The sequence below is a fragment of the Dermacentor andersoni genome, chromosome 5, assembly GCF_023375885.2.
Source record: "Dermacentor andersoni chromosome 5, qqDerAnde1_hic_scaffold, whole genome shotgun sequence".
Taxonomy (NCBI): Eukaryota; Metazoa; Arthropoda; class Arachnida; order Ixodida; family Ixodidae; genus Dermacentor; species Dermacentor andersoni.
Window position 1 is genome coordinate 18,261,048 of NC_092818.1, and position 18,056 is coordinate 18,279,103.

The window sequence follows — 18,056 nt, forward strand, 5'->3', positions numbered from 1 at the left end:
GCCATGGATGTCCCGCGTTCAACACACACAAAGATGTTGACGCTAGAAAAAGTAGAGAGAACAATGACCTTACGGATGCCGGAATTATCGCATTTGCGTTGCAGTCGATTTCTGTGTACGGGCGCCCGTCGTGCGTGCAGGCTGTTTCTGCTCTCGGGAAATCCTGTGGGCACAGTCATCCTCGACCTTCGCAGCCCAGTGACGTCGAAATCGGGCACTCCGCGCGCTGTCCGTCCCGCAGCGGCGGCGCTGTGCGAACTGACCGCACCCTCCGCCGCTTCCTCGTGGCGCCGCTGTCGCGACGTGGAGAGGAGGCGCTGCCGCGGCGATGGCGGCCGCGCGGGGAGCGTCAGTCGACGGGTCGAATTGTGTGTGCGGCGAGGATTGTGCGCGCTCGTCCTCGCAGGGGCTGCTCGCTCGCATGCGGCCGTGCCGCCGGTGTCGGGCGGTTGGGGGAAGCGGTGTGCGGTGTGTTGTGCCCCTTTTGTGTGCTGCGCGCCCGCGGTGCTCTCATCGAAAGCAAAGTGGCAGCCATACTCGCCCAGAGAAGATGGGGACGCCAGCTGGCGAGGATTGGCTCGTGCCGTGAGTACAGCATTTGCGACGCCCTTGTAGTGCCCGGCGTGCGGGATCGAGTGTCGCCTGGCGCTGCAGGAGCCGCGCTTGGCTTCGGTGACCAGGCTCGGCGATTGCATTACATGACGACGCACGCGTACCTCGCTTTGGGGTGCGCGCAAGTGCTTTTGCCTCCGGGGCGGTGGTGAACGATCTCGAGACGCCACCTCGTCAACTACGGTGACGGTTGCGAGGTGGCGCGCATTTTGCGCTCCCCCTTGTTTACTGCTGCCTTGTTCGTCGATGATCGTTCTTTGTCCACTACATCGGACACGCGGCGTGCATGTAGCATCGTTAGTCCACTGAGAACTTGCGACGCTCGCGTTACTGGTTGTCTCTGGCAACCCCGTGCATTTAGAGTCCTCTGCTGTTCAGCATGGCGAAGCAAGGGTGACTCGAACGCGTTGGTCGTATCTCAACCGCGTCGCCTACGCTGTGGTGGTCGGGCCGTTCTGGTGGCGTGCGATATATCGGAGCACGCGCGGCGCCGACACTCTTCCCGCGCTTCCACGAGCTCGGTTCTTTTTTTCTTTCTTGTTTTCCGCAATTGTTGGCAGTGCCGCGCGTCTTGCGGTGTACACGGTTTATATTGTTACCTGGCCTGGCTGGGCCCCTCGCAGATAAGCACGTGCTTAGCGAGTCGAGCGGAAGGCGCTAGCCGCGGCAGCTGTCAACACCGACTCGTCCGCGCATTGCTCCGCAAAATCGGAAGCCGCGTGTGGACTCGACTGAAGGCGCACGTAGTACGCCGTCACGGCCAGTATTTCCCTACTGTTCCTCTTACGTGGCCTCACGTCCAACAACGCGTTAGAAATCCGTCCTGCTTGGCGGTGGTAAAACGCGTGGCATCATATTGCTTCTTGGGGGCCCATTGTTTCAGATATCCAGAGGCTCGGTTAACAATGCTTATTTTGACCTCTTCTATTTCGATTCCTACCGCGAACTTATCTGCAGTTGTTGGGAAAGCATCGTATCTGTCTTGACCTTCAGTGCCTTCACATTGGGGAAGTCCGGGCTAGGAAACGGCTGGCCTGGTCTGACAACCATCTGCAGCGTCGATGGCTGCTGCCAGGGTCCTGCTACTACGTGTGACTCGGGGAGGCACTCCTTTGCTTGGGTCAGTACCACTTCAACGAAGATCCCAGCGCTTCGTTTGTGAGGTACTCTGCAAGTGCCGCAACAATTCCTATGCGTGTAGGTCAAGTCGTTTGTGTATAAAATTTTAATCAATGCGCTTGGCGGATATGAAAGTTCTCTTTGAATTTGGAGAAGTGTGTTGCGGTGACAGCACTCATCACATCCACAGCTTCTCTCTTCGCCCTGCATCCACGAGTTCTGAGCATAATGCAGCTGTACCAGGCATTTTTGTCTTTCGTCGCGTCACATGGTTTCTTGCACGTCCCCGCTGCCGATCGCGGCGCACATTGTAACGCGAGAGACTGCGACTTTGCACTCGTGGTGCCATGACATTCCTCCGTTTTTTCGGTCAATTGCCACTGCCGTGTCGCAGCATATGTGTTCTGCTGAAGCGTAACGAGCGTTGCTTGTATGGTTGCCGCTGGGGGTCACGAATGGATGTTTCCAACGCCGTGAGGTGCGACCGAGGACGCGCTTGGCGCAAATTACGTAACGCTTCCTCGCGCGCACCTCGCAAAACGGGACAGGTTTCGTGAGCAAGGCTGTGACGTCGCTCGAATTGTTGGCAAGTGAATGCGGCTCGCACGCCCAACGTGTGGGCTCTTTCTGGCAAATTGACGCCGCTCTCCCACACCGCGGAGTGGCAGCCGCGTGGTTCGAACCGCACGTTTCCGTCGCCGATTCCAACACGGCTGCGCGCATTCCGCATGTTTTTTTTTTCTTTTTCCCACTGCTTGCCATGGTAGCCGTCTTAGTAGCAGCTGTGCATAATTGTTACATGGAAGACGCAGCTCAGTCGCCGCTTCTGTGTTGTTCAGGCATGTGCCTCCCTATACGATGCGAAGGGCAGCGGAACGTGGTATCGCTCGGCAAGCGAGCTTCCTTTCCGCGGTTTCCTGTTTTTCTCTTGCGACCACCACCAGCGCTGCCTTGCTTGTCGCGTTTCCTTCGTAGAATCTCTACTCGAGAGAGGAGGATTTCGCTGTTGAAACTGACGGCGGACTCGCTGTTTCATTTCGTTCGCCCTGCTGTTGTGATTCGGCATGTATCGGGAAAGACTTGGCTAGTGCGACCCCGCGTAATAGCACACGTGTCAGTCATGACTCAGCGTCAACATGGAAAAAAAAAAAAAAAAAACGGTGACCTGCTCCTGCTTCGAAGAAAAGATCAACGTCCCAAAACGCGGCTCCGGGTTGACAAAGGACAATTCCTTTCAGCGCGACGGCGGCGATTGCCTTTCCCCCCATTACTTCACCCTTGCTGGCCTCCCTCCCCTACTGGCATGTGGTATCGCCGGTCCGAGTGCAGTCGTTTCCACTTTTTGAGTCGCTGAGAAAAGTTCAGACTCGTTTTTCGAACGGGGGGGGGGGGGGGGGGGTGCCACGTGCAAACGCTGTCCCGTGGTATCAGCGCGATGCACTAGGATGCGGATACGCTGCTGTCGCATTTATTTAAAATACGGTTTACCGTATTTACACGATTCTACCGCGCCCATGGTTGTAATGCTCAAGTATATTACCGCCCAAATGTAAAAGAAAAAGACTGCCGATTCTAGCGCGCACATCTAGTAAGGAAACCTGAGTCGACGCGTACCGAAACAACTTTATGAACATACAAGGTATAATGTTTTAAAAACAGCGCTACCGTCACATAAAAGAGAATGGGACACACACGGCGCTGACTTTGAACTGCGTTTATTATTAAAACGCGATTGCTTTTTGGGGCCTTACATCAAGCTTACGCGTATGCTCAACCTCAATGACAGCACTGGTCGTTCCCAAAACACTGCCTCGTGGTCGCGGATGAGACCGTTGTTCACCCCTGTTTTTCCTTCGAAGATACGGCTACGGAAGGCTGGCTAACACAGCCACTATCATTTCTCATTATGTGAAATGCTTCGCTATACAGACTGCAGCACAAGAGAAGTGGCCGAAGCATTTGGCATAATTTTTGTGTTTGGCGCTGTTCGTTCTTTCGCCTATCCTTACGACAGCGTTGTGTCGACTGCGTTGGGTAAGGCGTCGTGTCCGAAAGTCTGTGCACGGCCGTCTTTTGATTATAGGGACGACGTTGCGAAACCCCTCCCCCGAGAATCGCATCGGTCCCCATTCCCGACGGGCGTTGCGCAAGCAGCCCCGCGTCATTCGTGGTCGGCATTCCCCGTTTCACCGCCGCGCCGGTCGGCGTGGAGGAAACGCATTCGCCAACACTGGCGCCGCCACTGTCCCCTTGCGTAACTACGGCCGCGGTGGTGAAAAACAGCCGGATTAGAGGCATGTTTTGCGCCAGCGAGGCAGGGGGCCACCTGCCTACTTGCAACTTGCCGCCGTGCGAGACCGCTGCAACCATCACCGTCTGTAGGCGCGGTGAAATAATTTCCCGCTTGTTTTCCAGAGCTGCTTCTGACGTAGTGCCCATTGCGTTGTCCGCCGTACGTTTGTTTTGCGGCGTGTTCGCGTGGCTTTGCCGTGCGTACTAAAGCGAAGCGTAGAGTCTACATACAGTACGCGCCGTGGATTCCTGCGTCGCGACGCCAGAGGAACGCGACCTCGTGACCGCCGATGTCACCATCGTCCAGGCGAGCTTTCCACCAGAGTTCCCGGGTTGGGCGCGGCTTCGCGATGTCAGTGGCTCGCGTCTGCTCCTACTATCCTGCGCCGGAACATCGATAGCAAAAGACGGAAAACCGTGCCCAAACGTCCCGGCGGGGTTTGCTCACTTTTGTAGAGGAACAGATCGATTTCCCCACACTTCTGTGTGGTCGCGGGGCACGTGCGTCCCGTCACTTTGGGGGCACAGCCGGCGCCTCGTGGCGTGTTCGGTGTGTGGCAGTAGAGCCGTGGCCTCCGCCCGAGGCCGTAGTGGCACCGTAAGATTTCCTACTAAAATTACAAGAGGCAACTCTGGCGCTGCGCTCACGCGGCCAGCATGGGACCGGTGGTTAGTACGTGGATTTGCGTGATCTTCGTGCTTGTGCCTTCGTACGTTCTTGCGGCTTTGTTTACTGCGCTTTATCTGCTTGTATTGATCTAAATGTCCGAGCAATCTCACTTTTCTAAACGCAAAGGGCGATAAGCCACGGCGCATATACACGATCATTGCTACTTGTTGCATTTATAATGCAACAGTTTGTTGGAGGCAGCCAATTTGAAGTTGCAAGGCCTTTCAAATACTGAAGGATTTAGGCAAATCCACGTACTGTCCACCATTCACACGCTAGCTGCACCGCCGTGTTTCCAGCTCCGGTACACACTAGCGCCAGAGTTCACTAAACTGTTTCAAGTAGAGCAGGCACCGCCGTGTATCACTGCCTAGCACAAATAGTCAACATGCGTGGGACCAGTCGCGTTGCAGCTGGGGCATTGGCCACCTTTCACGACCTGCTAGCTAGCTCCACATGTTCGTGATCGGCGTTTGACTGGTTTGCTGTGCGCTTTGCTTCTCACACTGTTTGGTTATAGTTGCTGCAAGCTTGCACATTGAAAATGGCTGGTGCTCCCGTAATTGAGAGTAGACGTTAAGCGTGAAGTGGCAACCGGCAAAGCGGATTGGTGGGAGATGGTACTACCCACAATATTAAAATGGGTGCAGTGCATGTTCGCAACGGCACACCGCACCTCGCCGCACTGTGAGCTGGTCCACATGGACGCTACCCAGCTAGAAGAAAGTCTCCTGCATCTCTTGAAGCGACGCAATCCTGCACCGTGGAACTCTCAGACTGCTGGCGTTCAAACAGCACAGGCAACCACGTCTCAACACCAAAACATGACAATGATGCGTGTGGTGTATTTGCCTTTTGAACGTCGTTATTTGAGATGACAAATAAAACTTCAGCATACTAGAAGTTACAGCTTGAGGGATATCGTGAAGAAACATTAGGAAGATCTCGGAAACAATATTTTTTAAAACTTGTTTGGACAGTAACTTGCGTATGTAATGCAGTCCTGTACAAAGGGTTGGGGGCCATTTTCTTAAAGGGACAGACAACCGCTCAGAACATGAATCAAGATAACCCTACTGATGGAATGATTCCCTATCATACTGGCTAAAACAAGCCATGTTTTTCTCATTGAATGTGGATTTATATGTTTAATTCATCACTAAAAGTTGCGAGAGATGACGTTTGGTGCCCCACGCAGCAAGAACGTGAAGCTGCATAAGGGGTCCACCACGTGGCCTTCTACTAGTGTACGCAGTTCCTGGTCTCTTTATTAGTATTGAAATGCGGTATAGTTTGTGTCATGATAAGTTTTTCCTGACTTACAATGTATAGATAAGCCTTCGTTTGTAACGAGCAAAAAAGTGGCGCTGCCTTCGCCTTTGTTTTTGATGAGTTGGCTCGGCTCGTCTATTGACATAATGACGGGGGCCAGCCAGCCATGATGCAGGCGTGTACTTGAGGAAAAACGCGGTACAAATATAAGAAATGTCTGTACAGCAGCGCAAACTTATTGCACCAGCTTTTTATTTTCAAGAGTGGTTGAAAAGGTCAAAATGTCGGGAGGTTAACCACAGCTGCACTCGCTCCCATGAAAGAACGATGGGCAGCTTTCACAATTTACGAGGAGGACTATCAGACATTTCTCTCACTTCTCAGCTTTGCTGGAGGAGGGACTCTTGCTTTCTCAGAGGCAGCTCAGATCGATAAATGCTGCTTACTAAATATCCACGCGTTTTACTGCAGGTCTAAAGGCTGTCGAGGGTGAGCTTTGCATTGCGGCATAAAAAACTAGGTTCTTACATATTAGTTGTCAGTCCCTTTAAGTTTGGCTGGTTGCCTGGATGTTCTCATTTGAGTGTCTGGATAACGGCTCTGGCTTTTGTCACTTGAAGGTTGTCGACAATGGGAGCTAAAGGCATTTCATGCCTAATATCGCGCAACACAGGTGTCGCGCTTGACCTGTCTGCATGGCTGCAATGCTGTATTTGTTTTCAGTATGCCATTAGAGAATAAGCTCCGAGCGTGTGCATGTAAGGAATGCCATGTACTCGTTCTGCTCAAAGCATCCACACGTGTGAAACGAATTGAGAAGACCAGAGCTAGTCGATCTAGTTCAGGAACTGGCAGGCAAATCAAATAGATTGCAAGCGCTGACCAAAGCTGACTCGACTGCCGGTAGCATTATCCACGAAAGATTGCTCAGATTCGGGAGTGAATGTGGGCACAACCGGACTAAAGCAGGCTCATGTCACTTCTGCCCTATGAGAACTTCTGATTCAAGTTCTGTGTATAAACCTCGGCATTCCATGGCCGTGACTATACAGTAGTGGCCATATCTTCGTGGTCATGATGGGTGTAGTGCATGCTCTCAACGGCACACCGCACCATGCCGTACTGTGCACTGGGCCATATGGACGCTGCCCACCTAGAAGAAAACCGGCTGAAGGCGGCACGACAGAGCACACTGCCCAGCTAGATGAAGAAAATTGCTTGAAGGAGGTGCCAAGCAGCGCGGTACCTCCTTCAGGTGATTTTCTTCTTCTATGGTAGGCGTGGTGTGGTGTGCCATTGCAAACATGCACTCCACCTATCATGACTGTAAAGATATGGCTACTACTGCATAGTCACTACCACAGGGCGCCAATGTTTATAAGCTTATCAAAGACCCAGGACGAGCACACAGCTCACGAGTACATTGACGAGCACAGAGCACGACGACGAGCACACCTAGCAGCCGACAGACCGTTGTTTTTAAACACTTCATGTTCCCTAGGTGAGGCAAAACTTTCATTGCCATCGTAAACAGGCCGCCTCTCTGCAGGACATTTTACAAACACACACACGCACACATAGGTTTCAGTTCCCCCTCCGCGGGCAGACAACCTTTTCCGCTGCGGTCCATTGTCTGGTGTCTCGAAAAGCGCATGGGGAGGTTCCGACAATTACCTCCCCTCGAGAACTCCCCTGAGCTGACCCTTGCCGTGTGGCTGCCGGTTGTCCGCAGTTCTCTGAAGTAAGTTCATGGTTGGTTAGCGCTGTCCTCGCTGGTTCTCTGAAGGGCGCCACCACCCCGGATCGATCGACGCACCTGCAGCGGGCTGAAATAGCTGCAGGCCGATCCTAACAATGGCAAAAGAAATGAATAAGTTGCTTGAGGATTTCAAGCAAACAGTCGTGCAGTAATTCCGTGATTTCCGAGAAAGCCTTTAGATAGAAGATCTAAGAAAGGACATCAGGGATAAAGACCAGCCTGAACTTAATAAGTGAGTTCTACAAGTTAATAAAGGTGTCCGTAGGTCAAATTGATACGGAAAATCAAACCTTGAAAGAAAATGTTGAGGTATTCAAGGGTGAGCGTGATGCTATATGTGCGGGGCTGAAGCAGCATGAGAAGAGACTTCTACAAAGTGAACAGCACTCAAGAAACAATGTAGAAGTCAGGGGCGTGCCCCATGCACCTCACGAAAATAACAGAAATTGCCAAAAAACTAGGGCAAGCTATAGGCATGCCCCTCGACGACTCTGACATTGAAATCTGTCACCGCGTTAGAACATCAGGCAATACTACTGCCCCTAACATTGTTATTCAGTTTGCACGAAGTTCATTGTGCCTCTTTTCTAGAGAAGGCTAGAAAGCAAAGGCTATCCACTGATGACTTAGGCTTTCCATCAAAAATGCCTGTTTTTGTAAACGAGTATTTGTGCCCTGCCAGGAAGCAACTATTCGGTGCTGCAAATGGGAAAAAGAAAAGATTGCCAGTGGCAGTATGCATGGACAAGAAACGGCTAAATATCTGTTCGCAAATCAGCTGGGACGGCTGCTGTTCTAATATATAGCCTGGATGACTTATCTAACATTGTGTAGGGTAACTTCTTTTCATGTTTGTTCCTTTTACTTGTGTGTTATGTTACAGTTACGGGTTTTTTATTAAACGGTGTCAACATCTTGGTGAAAGCAAAAAGACCACCACTGTCATTTTTTCACCAGAACGTTCGTTCCTTGGTAAACAGAAAAGATGAAATGGAAACGCTCTTGGAAAGCATAAGTGTATCTTTCACAGCAATAATGCTAACAGAAACATGATACACCAACACGTCACAGGTGTTTGCCCTCCCGTCTATCAGTGCTTTTATCGAAATCGTGAAGACCAATGCGCAGGGGCTGTGGCTATTCTTGTAAAGGAAGGCACCATATGTGAAACCGCAGACGAGTTCTGCATTGTCAACCCAGATATTGAAGTATTTACACTGCGCTACCGCGGCAACCTTTCTTGCATCATGTACCATTCGCCTTTGGTGATTTTAATTGGTTTCTGAGTTGCACTGGCAAGCTTTTCAATCTTGTTGTAGAAGGGAGGAATTTTAACCTTTTTCTCGGGGGTGACGGTAACGTGGACATGCTTATGCACACATGCTATAGGCAAGAATTGTAGGTTCTGATGATTGTGAACAGTCCGAGCAATGTAATTACAGCGCCAACACATGTTACTCGCGAAACTGCCACGCGGTTAGAGCTCTTCATTGCAAACGCCTACTTTGGTGACATTATAGCGGATGTTATTTGTATAGATATCAGCGACCATTGAGGTATATTTACGTTAATTAACAATATTATTATTAGTGTTAATTAGCAGTACCTCCAGATTAATGAAAGAGAGCACACCAATTCGTCATATTCAATATGTAGCACCACATTCTCTAGAAGATTTTTGCAGCCCCGTTAGTCTGCAGCAGTGGAACAACCTTCTAAATTCAAACAGTAAAATTGCATACTCCGCTTTCATCGCTACTTCTAAAAAGATATACCACGAACATCTTTAGTGGATAAAGTTTAAAAAACCTTTGAAAGCTTGTAAACCTTAGGTTACTTATGAATTATTAAATATGATTGAGCATAAAAATGCCCTGTATGCCCATCTTGTTAAACGTAAAAACCCAGCTAGTTTTGAAGAATATAGGTCATGCCGAAATCAGCTTACAAGAAACTGAGAACAGCTAAAAACTTCAAAACTTTTTTCAGAACCTGCAACTACGCGATCATATGTGACATGGAGAAATTTAAACTCCCCGTTACGGCCAGTTAAATCCCACGTTCTTCCTGATAACTTTCAACATCAAGGTAAACGGCAATCTGGTGCAACACTAGCTGATGCTCTTAACAGTTTCTTTGTTGAACAAGTAACAGGCAAAAAATATTTCTTGTGCAGATGACACAGCAATGTTTATTACTGCTACATTGGATGCTAACTAGAATTTGAAGGGAACAGAGCACATCGAGATTTTAATGACTGGGCTGTTGAAAACGGTTTGCGAATAAATGCCATCACTACAAAAGTTGTATTTAGGCAGAGGCATAAAATTTGTAAGTTCAATAAAAATTAAAATAGGTACTGATAATTTAGAAATTGTTAGCATGGTCTCTACATTAGGTGTAACATTCTCTAAAGACCTCAGCTGGAACGATCATGTGGAACACGTCAGTAAAAAGGTCTCTTCTACTGTGGGAACAATAACATGTGTGAAATTTTTTCTTCGCATTAAAATTAAAACATTACTTTACAGTGCTCTAGTATTTTCAGTTTTGCAATCCTGTAACCTCTTTTGGCGCACTACTAGGAAAAACCTAACAAAATTGCATTTGCTTTAGAAAAGAGCAGCGCGATGCATTACTAATATTGCTTGCTCATTTACTGCAAAAAATGTGTTCGTAAAGTTTGACATTTTACTGTATTCTTTCTGTACAACTATCGTTTAATTTAGAGCTACAAGTCATATTTTAAGTCTAATGAATCGATTGTGCTTTCTCTAGCAGATCTGAATGTAAACCGTAGCATCCGTGATACTAAGCGTAAAGAAGAATGGCATGTCCATGCGCTGCAAATTAATTACGATAAGCAGTCGTTAACATGCACTATGTCCATTCTACATAATAAACTCGCAAAGGAAGAGTGGGATCCTTTGTGTAATCTGAATCATGCAATAAGACTGTTGTCAGTTATGCCAGACCTATGACTAGTGTTGTATATAATATTCGTTCACTTACATTGTAGTCACGCACGTGTGTTACCACAGAACTTCTACATATGTGTATATAGATCTATGTGCATATGCTTGTGTATATGGTGTGTATGTGTAAATGTGCATAATATATATCTATACATATAAATATTTGTATGTGTGTATCTATGTAAACAGGTCTTTCTTTTTGCTCGAAAGTGTATTTTGTTCCAAGCATAACTTTATTTTTAAGTCTCATTTTTGTGATGTTCTGCAGTGCTCTGCAGTCAACTGTATAAAGGGGCAGGACCCTTGTCAAGCTGTAGCGCACCTTTTAGTCCTGTTTCCTCTTTTTCTAGGTGAAAATAAAATAAAAGGCATTGATTGATTTGATGATCGTGACAGCAGGCATATAATCTCAGCTTCTAGACACTGCTAGCAAAAGTTCTTGCGCTGTGTGTTGGTAATATTGTTTCCTTTTTGCTGATTTAGATCGAGTTTGCAAGATAATTACGTTCTCTTAACCACTGTAATCCACATTAGTGGCTTTTAGTGCCACCGAGGCGTGTTGACTGCCTGTCTGACGGTATTTCTCCCTCTTTGCGTTCACTGTAATGAGTGCGTCTTCAAAAATGGATGTTCCTACTTTGCGTTCATTCAGGTGTGTGTGCAGTGTTCGCAGCGAATGAATTCAACAATTGAGGTCGGTAAAATATGTTTCGCGGAGGCATAATCAAAAATAATGCAAAGGTATTATTGCAAGTATCATTGCTGCAAGGACGGTTCTAGCAGGGAGTCAAGTTTCCTTCTGAAGCAACCTGTTGCGAAAGTTGCAGCTGCAGTGAAACTGCTTCAGACTTGAGTTACGACGAATTAGCGTTGACTCCGATGCCGCCTCTATGTACACGCGCGGCCAGTGGTCTGCAGAGCACTGCGTGAGCGAGCGAAGCGATGTCAGTGTTCGTTTTGCAGTGCGGTGTGTCAGTAGCCAAGCACTGTTGGTCAGAACGCATTCACGCCTGTCCCTCTGCTCGTACCTTGTCCCCCACTCGACCTGTCCTCGCCGACCGTGAACGGCGGCCGCGTCGTGATCGATCCCCGCGTCCCTTGTTCCCTCGCTGGCTGCGCCGAGACCATCCGCCTTCCCTCTCTCCCTCTTCCCTGGTTCGGCGCACCATCGCGGCAGCCTTCTGTCCCCCCCCCCCTCCGTTTCCTCTCGGTGGTTGATCCTGGTCTGTGCAGCGTACGCCTTCGTTGAAAGGCAGTCAGCGCGCACGCGTTGTGAATGTTCGATCGCGTTATCGTGATTTGGGAGTCGTGGGCTAATCTGCGTTCCGCTTCCGTAGCGCCCTGTGCGCACGGTGTCGCGCCGGAGGCAGCCCCCTTTTCAGCGCATGCAAAGTGGCCTGGCGCAACAACGTCGTCGGTGCCTCGGAGCACCTTCTGGATAGCCACTTCCAAGGTCGCCTGTGGTTGACCCCTGCGGCCTCCTCGCCGCTTGCGCCGGGGGCACCGCTCAAGCGCTGACGTGCGCACTCATGGTTTCCCCCGATGGCAAATAAGGAGCTCGGCCGCCCTCGATGGGCACTTCTACGAGCGCCCCTGAACGGTTAAAAGCAAGCGCTGTGCCTCGGGCGTGTTTCCATTGCCGAAAGTTGTGTACTGCTGTTATTTGTAGCACGTGGCGAAACGGTTATCCGGTGCAGCCACGACTGCTGGGTTGACGTCACGTGGAGAACGAACACGTCAAAAGGCAGTGCAAGTGCGATTGATTTGGCACGTCACATTGTCACAGTATTGTACGGTATTTGTCTGCACCGCCCTGATAGGCTTGATCGCTCGTCACTGGACACCGCGAACGCAAAACTTTTTTCATCAGGGCAGTGGGCGCGTGTTGTGAAAAACGAGGCTGATTTGCTAGATTATACCACGCTTTTCCTTTCTCCGCTCTTGCACGCCTTCTTGCGTTCCCACGTTGTGCCTTAGCCGCGTGGAGAGGCCGACCTCAGGGTCGAACTGCAGCCGTGTTTTCGGGGGCGGTCGGGGTGCGCGAAGAGCCCCGCGGGACCCCCCTCCCCCGTCTAAACATGTCGCCCCTGCGACAGATGGCGTCCCCTGCAGCTCGCTCGTCGAGAGGCCTCGGGGGGGAACCTTGGCTGCTCGGTCGGCCGAGCCATCGCCGGTTCGATGCGGGCCGGCCTTGACCCCAGCCGCCGGCGCCACGGCCGGTCCCTTGCCCGCGGCCCCTCCCCTGTCGTTCGCCTCGCGCATCCCTCGCGTCTTCCTCTGTGCGATTGTTTCTGCGTGCGCTGCTGCTGTCGGCTTAAGCCTCCATGAAAGGCTTGGTGCGCCTGGCCTCGTTGTTGAACGTTACGTTCGTCAGCAATCGCTTCTGCACGTCCGATTCTGCAGAGTATCGACAACCGCGGTTCGTTCAAGACGGCGGGAGTTATTCGTTTCGCGTTTGGCTTGGTGACACTAGATCGACAGAAATTTGGACAAGTTGGCGTACAGTCGCGGTCAATGTAAGCTGCAACACGGTGCCTGTATTCCGAGGAGCCCCAAGACTACGGTGGCGCTGACATCGAACTAGGCGCCGCTCCAGTTACTGTTATTTATTGAAGAAATGTTTCGTATGCAGGCGCCGCCGTTCTGTATTGGGGCCTCATCGAACACGCGCACCGTGTTGCATTGAACGCGATTGTACGTTTGTCTCGGCAGAGAAAAGCCAGCAGGAAAATTTAGGACTGACACTGCGCAGGCCTTCTGCGTTAATTTGTTTTCAAGGCGATGACACTATGGCGGGGCTTCAAAAGCGGCTTACGTACGCAAACCGCATGCGGCCCATAGTCTAAGGACTTTGACGCTTTTAGACCTTTTCCGACACGTCGAATTGGCTTCAACGCGAAAATTCCTCGAATGTGCGAAGAGGACCTTTGTCTCTTCACAGCGAATGACGTCTTCGCGGGTTGCCCCGCCTCGACCAAGGTCAGCCTATCTGAAGGGCATCACTCGGCCGCACTGGTTCCTGCTGGCGTCACAGATATCTCGAGAGTTTATGTATGCTAAGCGAACGACTAGAGTATCCCGGCTGTGTGCTTGGCGCTGTGCCGCGTTAGTGTACGGTCCTGTCGGCGCGAGAAGAGCTGCACGAACGTAGACATCTTGGCGATGTTCGCGCCGTTCTTCCTGACAATTTTGCTTTAGTTAAAAAAATAAGTGCCCGTTGAGCTAAGTTTGCACTAGCGGTTCTGTTAGCGCCTGTAGTCTACAAAATAAATGTTAGTGGCTGCCTGGAAACTTGAATGAAAATACACGGTGGAAGCTTAACTGCAGCGTTTTCGTCTCGTGCTCGGAGCGGCTTTTCTCGGTCTCCCTGCTGCTGATTACGCTCGTTCGTGCGGTGGATTAGGTGCACGAGTCCATAGTTCCGGAGTTCCCTCGCGAGCAGTTCGTGCAGCGGCGTTCGCGCCGTGTGAAAACCGCGGCTATCCTGCACTCGATTCCGTCCGAGCCCGGTGGCGTGTCGATGCGCCAACGCGGGGGCCGGTGCTGTGCCGACGAGCGGCGTTCCCAGCGGGTCGGGCATCGGCCGCGTGCGGTCGAAGGACGGCGACGACCCCGTCGTGCGATGACCGGCGCTGCCGTTTGAACCTGGCCGGTCGTGTTTGTCGGTGGCGCAACGCGAGGCCGGGACACGGAAGGGGGAGCGTGATTTAATAGGCGCCTCTTCCTCCCCACCACCCTCTCTGCCGAGCTCGGTGTGCGCTCGGGAGCATCTTCGCCGGCGTGAATCGGAAGCAGCTGTGTCGTCCGTACGGGGGGCACCTCCGGCTGAAGGTGGGAAAAGCGCCGCTCGCGGTCGCCGAGTTCGCGTACGCATTCTCTCCCAAACACCAACGGTGATAATTGAGCCGGAGCTGTGGTCGACGCGGGCTGCATCGAGGGCGTTATTCACTTTGCTCCTTCCACTCCTGGCTTCGTGAAATTTGCCACCAGTTTTACTGCTCACTGTGGCCCGACTACTGTGTGGTCTTCGTTGGCCGCAACTGGGAGGAACTCGCCTAGTGGCCGTGTGACGCGCCCATTGATCGGCGGTCGCGAAATGTTTCTTCGCCGAGACTCCATAGTTTCGGAGCGCGTTTCATTGTATGAGCCACGTCTGGCATCGTTGTCTCGGTCCCTTCCTTTTTTTTTTTTTTTTGCGAAGTGTATTTTTCAGATTAGTCGCATGGCGGAAGGCGCCGTTGCGAGTTTTCCGCTTAGAAGTGCATAGTTTATGTCGTTTTCGCCTCGGGTTGCCTGCTTCGAAACACTTCGCCTTTATGCGCGTGTTTTGTGCCCCGCCAATCTGTATATAGCAGCGTTTAAGCCATTGCTGGCGAAACGTAACGCGCGTTTTTTTAAGATACGTCAGGCATGCGCGTCGAGTTTCGTGCACATACGTGCCGGTACATTCAGCACCCTGATTTCCATGTTACAAAAATATGGAAACGAAAGAAAGCAGAGGGAGAATGTAAAGAATTGGGAAAACGAATGAAACGGGTGGGTGTTTGGTGGAGGATATGCCAGCACTTGATGTGAAGGTAGCACCTCCAAACAGGCAAAGCAGGGCAGCTCGAGTTTCTCCGGATCTCGACGCCGCGTCTGGGAGCATTTCTTTCTCTCTAACAGGGCCTGACTGCCACGGAATGTAGGTCACGCCTCGTGGGCGAGCGGAAAAGTTCGCTGCAGGGGAGCTGTTCAAACTGCGCACCGGCGGGCATCGAAAGCGAGGCGTGCTGCCGATGCCCGGCAGAGGAAGAACGCCATCGCGCCGGTTGGCTGACTCTCGCGCGAAGGCCGTTGCTCCTTTGCGTGTGGCAGGAGCGTCGTGGCGCCTCGCTTTTGTCCGTGCCCGCCCGGTCGGGGCGCGGCGATAAACGCCGGGACTCTTGGCGTCGGGGGAACGGGGGGACCCCCTTTTGTGTCATCCCCGCGCTCCTTGATTCCGCTTCTTACCAGGGGAGGAAACAGCGAGCGCGGAAACTGGGTCAGATTCGGATGCGCCCGCCCGTTTTTTCTTCGCTGCTGCAATTGTGTGCATTTTCTTCTCCTCCGCCTTGTTTCCGCTCGCGAGGAGCTGTCGGTGTTGTTGCCGCCGAGCGATTTGTCCTTCGCGGCGTTCAAAGCGCGAGCGCCCGATTCCACCGCCCCTCCCCCTCCCTGCAGCGTTAGCGCGATGGCGCTCGTGGATTTTTCGCGCGCCTCGGTATCGAACCTGCCACAGCGCGGCACGCTCTCCGTTTCCTGGAAGCGGCGCAGGGCAAAGGTGGTCCTTCCGCGCGATTGCCGAGGGCCCGTGTGCGAGCCTCGCCGATCGTGCGAGAGTTGCGCGAGCGTGCCATCGCCAAATGCGGCGCATTGCCGTGCGATTAAACTGCGAGCCGGAAAAGTTTCTCGCCGAATGCGGCGCGGAAGCGCCCGTGTGGGACACGACTCGGTATACACGGGGTCGCTCGCTGCTGCCGCGACCGTGTGGTGACCCGCGTCTCTCTGTTGCAGCTGCGCGCGGTGAGGTGCTGCCGGAGTCGTCCAGCAGCATGGCCATTCCCCGCCTGCCCACCCCGCCTCCGCAGAGCGAGGTCAACACGCCCGTGGCCGAGAGCTGGTGCTACACCCAGGTGAGCGACTCTTGCGCGTCGGCACAGCGTCGGGCGGGCGCTGTGCCCGAGCACACCCCCCGCCACGCGGCATCGGTCGAACGCTCGGCTGGGAAGCCTTGCCGGCGACTGCAGCGAACGCTGTTCGAAGCACGCCAGCAGCTGTCGTTTCCTACGTCGTCGGCATGGTCCTCTGTTAAACGCTTCACACTAACGTTCGTCATCTCCAGTAACCATCGGTGATGCCATATTTTAATGTCATGATGCTGAGAGCGAGAGAATGCCCGGTGCATCGCAGTATAGTCGAGGACAGAGTAGCTGATGGGGCGACACGGTCGCGGTGGGACCTACGGCCACTGCTGCACCGTTGTCTGGCCTTCGATGAGGACCTTAGGCTACCCGGCGGTTTTGTGGTACCGCTTGACCACCACTTTTGACACACCCAAAGCCACGTTCCGCTTGGCACGCATTTGCGAACGGTCGCATAAAAGGTTTGCTTATGGTGGATTGGATAAATTGAAAAACGGGACGCATGACATTTCGCGGTCAGTGCTCCTTGCAGATTGCATCCTAGCGCTCCGTGTGTTTCCTCCCGTAAACATGACGCCAGATCAAGGGCCTTCATTTGCACGTGTGTCGAGCAGGCGAGAGGCAAGGAGCGTTACTCAGTAAATTGTCTCGTTACTGCTAGTTTCTTTAGCTCGTTACTCAGGGAAACACGCACACACACAAAATATTTATTTATTGATTTACATACCCTCAAGGCCCGAATGCATCACAGAGTAGTGGTTGAGTACATATGTAGTCGTTGGCAATTTTCTTGAAATTAGTTGGCTACAGGCATGGCATTTCTGGCTTTTTTGTTTTTCTGAGCGAAATGGAGGCCGTGGACCTCGGAAGGCCTAGCAAAATGTTGGCAAGCCTCAAGAGTGCATTCGGCAATTCACCATAATAGCTTTCCTACGAACTTGTTTCGCCGTATATCCCATGAGGTCCATGTGTATCGATGCACAAGTCAGTCGCGTGGGAGCAGAAGAACGTGGCTATGCCTCTCGACACGATCGTTCAGTCTTCTGCCATGCTATACGCATTACGAGCCGGAGCAGTGCCCATTTAATCGTAATGTTCGGACTGAAATTTTCGTAATTTAGGCTAGTCACTGGCTATACGGGTCTCCGGAGTCCGTGTGGAAGGATGCTCATTGGTAAATGCCCGGTTCTTTTCCGCATGTGACCTCCGAATCGTGTATCTCACGACTTGTCGCATTCGAGCGTGACTCCAGTTCGTTATCGTTGAATCCACCGCCTCGCACGGGCAAGTGTGACAAGAAAACTTGGCTTCGCGTTGATTTTTTTCCCAATGTTTTATGGTGGCACGGCGTGGAAACGAGAGTGAGATTGATATGTGACGACCTGTAGCGCTCAGCTCGCGAGTCTGACTCGTCCCCGCGTTTGCCGTAACGGGGCACTCGCCGTCTGCTCGGCCCAGCACCCGGACGCCAGTGCTTCGGCGATTGCACGCGCCGAGTCCGTCTTTCGGCCAGTGCGTTTTCGCCGAATGAGATCATCCGGTATTTTTCGCGTGTCCGGACCGGGCGAACGGAAGTTGTTTAGAAATCTGTTTTGAAACCGGGTCGTGCCCTCGGCCAGAGAGAAGCTGCGAAATAATTGCCTCTCACCCCTGTGCTCTTCGCGGTCGCCCTGTTTTTGGTTCGTGCTCGCCGC

At 51.9% G+C, this 18,056-nt stretch overlaps 1 protein-coding gene across 6 annotated transcripts in view; it reads left to right on the plus strand.

Annotated features, from left to right (window-relative positions):
• Window positions 1-18,056, plus strand: part of rdx (BTB/POZ and MATH domain-containing protein rdx) — a 213,466-nt gene that overhangs the window by 171,517 nt on the left and 23,893 nt on the right. For 3 of the 6 annotated variants that reach the window (XM_050177404.2, XM_050177402.3, XM_055070123.1), the window contains one exon: window positions 16,235-16,353. In XM_050177404.2, the coding sequence (XP_050033361.1) occupies window positions 16,273-16,353 (81 nt within the window). In that variant the 5' untranslated portion in view covers window positions 16,235-16,272. Of the gene's footprint in view, window positions 1-332; window positions 586-16,056; window positions 16,173-16,234; window positions 16,354-18,056 lie in introns of those variants that run through there. The other 3 variants (XM_050177401.3, XM_050177400.3, XM_055070124.2) reach the window with 3 other exon arrangements.